Genomic DNA, 8,041 nt, shown 5'->3' with positions numbered 1-8,041 from the left:
GTTATAATCAAAATGTCATACACATTAATGCATTTTAGTTTATAGCCCTATATCACAATAGTTCAATGTAAAGGAATATAACTTAAATCCCATTATAGTTCCCAAAGTAATGAAGATGGTGCTCATACTTGAACTTCAGACATTAATTACGAATTCTTATCATCAAACAATTTGGAAAAATATGTGAAAACTATAAAACTCAGAAGTATAAAGTAACTGATATAAATACAACATATAAAGACATGATTAATTAGCATATAGACCAAGTTTTACGTCTTGCCAACATATGATTTATGTTATTACTAAATTAAATGCGACACAAAACGACGTAGTTTTAAGATTAGCCATAGTTTTAGCCTTGCCAAATTGCACCAAAGAAAACCCCAACCCTGTGTGCTTTGTTCGCCTCCCTTCTCCCACCCCACCTCCAGGCTCCAGCCCCACACCACTCTCTCAATCTCCATATATTTCATCAAGAAAAATCGAACGCAGAAAAATCTATAAATAGAACACAAAAAAATTCGTTAATCTACGCAGAACAATGAAGCATCACCATCATCAAACATCATCTGAGGCCGTGTCTTCTTCATCGTCAGCAGAAGCTGCAGTTTCATCATCATCATCGTCCTTGACGTCGTCATCACAGCAGCCGCCGCCGCCTTCTCCGACCGTACAACTAATGAATGCAACGTCTCCGGCGACTGAGGACCATCCTGCATCATCGTCTTCTCGTGATTGTTCCTCTTCCTCATCGTCGTCGTCGTCATCGTCGTTGGAGTCCGTGACAATCGAGAGGCGTGGCGAATTCGCCGCCGTGTGTAAATGGACAATCTTCAATTTTCCTAGGGTTAAAACTAGGGCTTTGTGGAGTAAGTATTTCGAAGTCGGCGGATACGATTGCCGTTTGTTAGTGTACCCTAAGGGCGACTCGCAGGCATTGCCTGGTTATATTTCGATTTATTTACAAATCATGGACCCTAGAGGCACTTCCTCTTCTAAGTGGGACTGTTTCGCTAGTTATCGATTAACTGTAGTAAACCCTACCGATGATTCAAAATCTATTCATCGTGATTCTTGGCACAGGTTTTCCACAAAGAAGAAGTCTCATGGATGGTGTGATTTTACACCATCCGCTTCTATACTTGACACGAAATCAGGATTTCTTTTTAATGATGATCATTGTGTTCTTATTACTGCCGATATTCTCATATTGAATGAATCCATTAATTTTGTGCGTGATAATAATGAGCTTCAGTCCAACTCTGTCTCGAATTCCGTTGTGATGACTGGACCTGTTGGTGATGTATTGAGTGGGAAGTTCACTTGGAAGGTCCACAATTTTACCTTGTTTAAAGAAATGATTAAGACACAGAAGATAATGAGCCCTGTTTTCCCAGCTGGAGAGTGTAATTTGCGTATCAGTATCTACCAGAGTTGTGTTAATGGAGTGGATTACTTGTCCATGTGTTTAGAAAGTAAAGATACTGAGAAGGCATCAATTTCAGATAGGAGTTGTTGGTGTTTGTTTCGAATGTCTGTTTTGAATCAAAAACCTGGAATGAATCACATGCATAGGGATTCATATGGGAGGTTTGCTGCTGATAATAAGAGTGGAGATAACACAAGTTTAGGTTGGAATGATTACATGAAAATGACAGATTTCTCTGGTGGAGAATCAGGGTTTTTAGTGGATGACACAGCTGTGTTCAGCACATCCTTTCATGTGATTAAGGAGCATAGTAGTTTCTCAAAGAACGGGGGATTGATTGCAGGCAGAATCATGAGTGGTCCTAGAAAATCAGATGGCCATATGGGTAAATTCACATGGAGGATTGAAAATTTCACAAGGCTGAAAGATCTTCTCAAAAAGAGAAAGATCACAGGCCTTTGTATCAAGAGCAGGAGGTTTCAAATTGGAAACCGTGATTGCAGACTTATAGTTTACCCCAGAGGTATGCTATTATTTTATTGAATTTCACAAGTGTTTGTAGAAATATCAAATATGTAAATGATTTTGAGTTTTGACAATTGACACTTGTGCTTCATTGTATCAGGGCAGTCTCAGCCACCATGTCATCTTTCAGTTTTTCTTGAGGTTACAGATTCAAGAAACACCACAAGTGACTGGAGTTGTTTTGTGAGCCATCGTTTGTCAGTTGTCAATCAAAAAATGGAGGACAAATCTGTCACAAAAGAATCTCAGAATCGTTACTCAAAATCTGCAAAAGACTGGGGGTGGCGTGAATTTGTAACCTTAACCAGTCTATTTGATCAAGATTCCGGGTTTCTTGTTCATGATGTTGTAGTATTTTCAGCTGAAGTTTTAATTTTAAAGGAGACATCCATAATGCAGGACTTTACTACTGATCAAGAAACTGAATCTTCTAATAATTCTGGGGGAGGAAAAGTGAGTTCTTTTACATGGAAGGTGGAGAATTTTTTGTCTTTTAAAGATATAATGGAAACCCGTAAGATATTTAGTAGATTCTTTCAAGCTGGTGGATGTGAGCTTCGTCTAGGTAGGTAGTTTTTACTTTTTAGTTTTTGTGTGATGTAATATAACCAAACATGTTAAGAGGGGTTTGTAACAGTTTTGTTTTTTTTTTTGTAATGCAGGGGTATATGAGTCTTTTGACACAATATGCATATACCTTGAGAGTGATCAGTCTGTTGGGACTGACCCTGATAAGAACTTTTGGGTGAAATACAGAATGGCTGTTTTGAATCAAAAGAATCCTTCCAAGACTGTGTGGAAGGAGTCATCTATTTGTACAAAGACATGGAATAATTCTGTGCTTCAGTTTATGAAGGTTTCTGATATGCTTGAAGCAGATGCAGGGTTTCTTGTAAGAGACACAGTTGTTTTTGTATGTGAAATCTTGGATTGTTGCCCATGGTTTGAGTTTGCTGATCTTGAGGTCAGTAGTCTCTTAATTCCTTATCTTTTTACATTCTCCTTTTCTTTTTTTAGTAAAAAGTTTGTAAAATCTTTTTTTTTTCTAGGTTTATGCTTCTGAAGATGATCAGGATGCTCTGACAACTGATCCTGATGAACTGATTGATTCAGAGGACAGTGAAGAAGGAATCAGTGGAGATGAAGAAGACATATTCAGGAACCTTCTTTCAAGAGCAGGGTTTCACCTCACATATGGTGATAACCCTTCACAGCCTCAAGTGACTTTAAGAGAAAAGCTTCTGATGGATGCCGGAGCAATCGCCGGATTCTTGACCGGACTTCGCGTTTACCTTGACGACCCCGCCAAAGTCAAGCGGCTCCTCCTTCCAACTAAGCTTTCCGGTAGTACCAATGATGGCAAAAAAATTCCCAAAACCGATGAATCTTCACCTAGTTTGATCAATCTCTTAATGGGTGTCAAAGTTTTGCAACAGGCTATAATCGATTTACTTCTTGATATTATGGTCGAATGTTGTCAACCATCAGAAGATGATTCTTCAGACGAAAGCTCTAGACCTTCCGGCGGCAGTTCTCCACCGGATCTTGACCGGAGAACCACCACCACCACCACCGGAGTAACAGAATCTTCACAGGTCTATGCTCATGAAAGATTGGATTCTGGAGGAAATGAAATCTCTTCTGCTTCTGCTGTACAAAGCTCAGATATGACTGAAAAATCGTTCGCCGGACCGCCTTTCTGTCCGCCGGAAACCTATGCCGCCAGTTCATCGGAGAGTTCATCTCTCCGGTCTAAGGTACTTCAAGTTTCTCTTTTGTTTGTATTTGGTTAGAAGTTAGAAGATAAAAGTTAAAAAGGGTAATGTTGTCTTTTTAGGCGAAATGGCCGGAGCAATCTGAGGAACTTTTAGGGTTGATTGTGAACTCATTGAGAGCATTAGATGGAGCTGTCCCACAAGGTTGTCCTGAGCCAAGGCGAAGACCACAGTCTGCACAAAAAATTGCTCTTGTATTGGACAAGGCTCCTAAACATTTGCAACATGACCTAATTGCCCTTGTACCTAAATTGGTTGACCATTCAGAACATCCACTTGCTGCTACTGCACTCTTGGATAGACTCAAAAAGCCAGATGCACAACCTGATTTACTACTTCCAGTAAGTTGCTAGATTTTTCAATGCTGTAAATAAATGAAAGTACATTGGTATTTCTTTCTTGCATTTAACTCTTTAAGATTATACACAAAAAAAAAAAAAAAAAAAAAAAATTCAGGCTCTTGGTGCCCTTAGCCAGTTGAAATGCAACAGTGAAGTTTGGGAACGTGTTCTGTTTCAATCATTTGAACTCTTGGAAGACTCAAACGATGCACCACTTGCAGCCACCATTGACTTCATCTTCAAAGCTGCATTACACTGCCAACATCTTCCAGAAGCAGTAAGTCCCTTTATCTACTTTCAAAACCCCTTTCTAAATATAGAAAGTAGCAACATATTTTACCTTTCTTGTATTTCTCTCTACAGGTGAGATCAGTTCGTGGAAGGCTAAAGGATTTAGGTGGTGAAGTCTCGGCTTGTGTTCTTGATTATTTAAGTCGAACAGTCGCCAGCTGTAACGACATCGGTGAAGCTATATTGAAAGACATGGACATGGACAACGAGGACGATGGTTACACGTCAGCGCCACGTGGCGGCGTGTTGTTATTCGAGGGGACAACAATGACAAGTCACGAAACTCATTTTTCAGATATATACATGTTACTAGAAATGTTATCCATCCCGTGTATTTCAATGGAATCATCACAAACATTTGAAAAGGCAGTTTCACGAGGGGCAATTTCGGCACAATCGGTGGCAATTGTTTTGGAAAGACGACTTGCGCGAAGGATAAATTTAACTTCTTGTCAGACTCAGTTTGAGGAGGAGGAGGAGGAGGAGGAGGTGGTTTTTGAGGACAGTGATACAATGGAACAACTTAGAGTGGAAAGGGATGATTTTACTTCTGTTCTTGGTTTAGCTGAGAGTTTAGGGGTTTCTAGGGATCCGTGTGTGAGAGGGTTTGTGAAGATGCTTTATACTATTTTGTTTAAATGGTATGCGGATGGGCCCTACAGGTTGAGGATTTTAAAAAGACTTGTTGATCGGGCTACTAGTGCTACGGATGCTAGTCGGGAGTTAGATTTAGATTTGGAGATTTTGGTGTTTCTTGTTTCTGAGGAACAGGAGTTTGTTAGACCTGTTTTGAGTATGATGCAGGAGGTTGCTGACCTGGCAAATGTTGATAGGGCAGCTCTTTGGCATCAGCTCTGTTCCAATGAAGACGAGCTTATTCGGATTCGTGAAGAGAGTAAAACGCAAGTTTCTAATATGACCAAAGAAAAAGCTGTTTTGTTGCAGAGGTTGAGTGATACTGAAGCCACTAATAGTCGCCTTAAGGTAATAATAATAATATAATAATATAATAATGTTGATAAGAAAAAAGATTGAAATTTGAATTTATATACGATGACAGAGTGAGATGAAGAGTGAAATGGATCGATTTAGTTTGGAAAGAAAAGAGATGTGTGAACAAATGCAAGAAATAGAAAGTCAACTGGAATGGCTTCGGTCAGAACGAGATGATGAAATTGCCAAGCTTACTGCTGAAAAGAAATTATTTCAAGAAAGGCTTCATGATGCAGAGACACAGCTTTCTCAATTGAAATCCCGCAAACGTGATGAGTTGAAGGTAGGTACTTTTTTATTTTTTTATCCATTAAAAAAAATGTTACATAAAGAAATGATATGTGTTTCAGAGAATAACAAAGGAGAAAAATGCTCTTGCTGAAAGACTAAGAAACGCTGAAGCAGCGAGAAAAAGATTTGATGATGAACTGAAACGTTATGCAACGGAAAATGTAAGCCGGGAAGAAATCCGACAGTCACTAGAGGACGAAATCCGCCGGTTGACACAAACAGTTGGACAGACAGAAGGCGAAAAGCGTGAAAAGGAAGAACAAATCGCTCGATGTGAAGCCTATATCGATGGAATGGAATCCAAATTGCAGACTTGCGAGGTTTCATTTTCATCCCTCAAATATATTTTTTAACATTTTTAGTCCCTCACGTTACTAAAAGTCTAAAACCAAACTTTTTTTTTTTTTTTTTTTTTACAGCAATACATTCATAGTTTAGAGGGATCACTCCAAGAAGAAATGTCAAGACACGCGCCATTATACGGTGCGGGGCTCGAGGCACTATCGATGAAAGAGCTGGAGACAATTTCCCGCATTCATGAAGAGGGACTGAGACAAATCCACGCGCTCCAACAGCGCAAAGGTGCGGGCCCAACCGTGAGCCCGCATTCACACGGGATGTACCCGGGTGCACCCCCGCCGCCCATGGCGGTTGGACTGCCGCCGGCCCTGGTTCAAAATGGTATGGGGATGGGGGTCGGGGTCGGGGTGGTTCATGGAAATGGGCATGTAAATGGTGCCATTGGTGGACCATGGTTCAACCATTCTTGAATCTTGAAGTTTTTGAGTCATGTTGTTATGGCATTTCTGAGTTGTTTTTTCTTTTTCATTTTATATTAATTGAAATGGAAAGAAATGTGTTCAATGGAACCTAACAAATGAAGATGAAAATGTCACGTCACACATTTTGACTTTTTTTTTTTTTTTCTTTCGATTTTATATTAATTAAAGGGCATCTAGAGAAGTTTTGTTTTTGTTTGTGTTTTTGGTTCGAAATAGACAGTCTCTTATTTTATCGGCTATAAATGCACACGTACATAAACACAACTCTTTTGCAGGGTGTGTTTGTTAACATGAAGGTTTTGTGTTTGGAGTTGATGTCAATTGAAACGGTGAATGTCCTGTCATTTGGATGTTTTGTTCTCTTGCAGACGGTTGGGGTTTGGGGGTGTTAATAAGATAAAAATGTCAAAGTTTCTTTTTGGTTTTTATAGGGTGAGGTTCAATAGAGAACCATAATTAACAAGGAACCAATCGTGATCATTGCAAATCATAATGATCAACGGCCAAGAAATATATATATACTTGTACATTGGATGCACATACCCCATATTATACCAAAAAATTCATCTCCTTACTAAAAAATCTACCTCTTTTTTTCATTAAAAAAAATTTTAGACCATATTTTTTATCCAAAAAAAACCCAAATATATCGTTGTTCACGATTTTTCGTCTTCTTTCCATAGAGATCCATGTTGATATATATAAAACAAACTTTTTTTCTTTTCGAAAAAACACACTTAATTTTGTTGTTTTATTTTTTTCAATATTTAAGTTTATTTTTATCTAAAAACAAAACTAATTATACCAAAAATATTATTTTTTTGTACTCTATTAATAAACATCAACACCGATTAATATTAATAATAATAATAATAATAATAATAATAATAACTTAATTGTGAATCTAAACTGTAAATATTTCAATTTGTAACATTCACAATGTGAATTTGACTTACTATTTCAACTCTATGATCATTCGCAAATTAACTTAGTAAAATTTACATATGAATCAAAATATATTTCATATAGTTTTATAATATTTTAACGTTTTCATTACTCATAAATTAGTTTTGTAAAATCAACAAATGGATTTATTCACATTGTGAATATGGCTCTAAACAAGTTCATAATGTGAATTTGAACTAAAATTTCGATTTTTTTTAAACATCAATATGAATCTATGTTTAAAGAGTACCAAAAAAAATATGAATTTTGATATATTTATTAATTTTTTTCTACAAAAAGATAGACCTTAACTTTTTAACAAACAAAGAAAATGAAGTGGGTTTTTTGAAAAAAAAATCATTTTTTATATATCAATATGAATCTCTATGGAAAAAGGACGAAAAATCACGAACAATTGTATATTCGGGTTTTTTTTTCGATAAAAAACATGACCTAAAAAAAATTAAACTAAAAAAAGGAAGTGAGTTTGTTATAATCCAGTGCATGTGCGTGTGACATCCCCATTTTCACGGCCAGAAAAGACCGATTTCGTTTATGCTTTTAAAATAAAATCAGAGTAATCTTCCAAAAAGTATTGCGGAATTTGTTCCCAAAACAAAATATGATAAAAATTTATCAAAGCATTTCTTAAAGAAATGTATTTTCATT

General features: G+C 37.2%; 1 protein-coding gene across 1 annotated transcript; it reads left to right on the top strand.

Annotated features, from left to right (window-relative positions):
* Window positions 1-381: 381 nt before the first annotated feature.
* LOC145111141 (TRAF-like family protein) lies at window positions 382-6,618 on the top strand. The gene is made up of 10 exons (XM_079047437.1): window positions 382-1,952; window positions 2,055-2,519; window positions 2,617-2,918; window positions 3,004-3,711; window positions 3,792-4,070; window positions 4,186-4,347; window positions 4,434-5,345; window positions 5,422-5,637; window positions 5,705-5,965; window positions 6,065-6,618. Exons 1-10 carry the CDS (start codon window positions 542-544, stop codon window positions 6,413-6,415), a joined length of 5,067 nt encoding a protein of 1,688 aa, XP_078903563.1. The 5' UTR covers window positions 382-541; the 3' UTR covers window positions 6,416-6,618.
* The last annotated feature ends 1,423 nt before the right edge of the window (window positions 6,619-8,041 follow it).

The sequence above is a fragment of the Lactuca virosa genome, chromosome 5, assembly GCF_052849685.1.
Source record: "Lactuca virosa cultivar CGN04683 chromosome 5, Lactuca_virosa_CGN04683_v6, whole genome shotgun sequence".
Classification (NCBI taxonomy): Eukaryota; Viridiplantae; Streptophyta; class Magnoliopsida; order Asterales; family Asteraceae; genus Lactuca; species Lactuca virosa.
The sequence above is the reverse complement of the archived record's forward strand: the minus strand, read 5'-3'. Positions and strand labels throughout refer to the sequence as shown.

What these genes read in the sequence shown, in the direction of transcription:
- LOC145111141 (XM_079047437.1), top strand. Translation starts at nt 542, where the DNA reads ATGAAGCATCACCATCATCAAACATCATCTGAGGCCGTGTCTTCTTCA. An exon ending in ACTTATAGTTTACCCCAGAG is followed by an intron (nt 1,953 to 2,054) that starts GTATGCTATTAT and finishes TCATTGTATCAG; the next exon opens with GGCAGTCTCAGCCACCATGT. An exon ending in TGGATGTGAGCTTCGTCTAG is followed by an intron (nt 2,520 to 2,616) that starts GTAGGTAGTTTT and finishes TTTGTAATGCAG; the next exon opens with GGGTATATGAGTCTTTTGAC.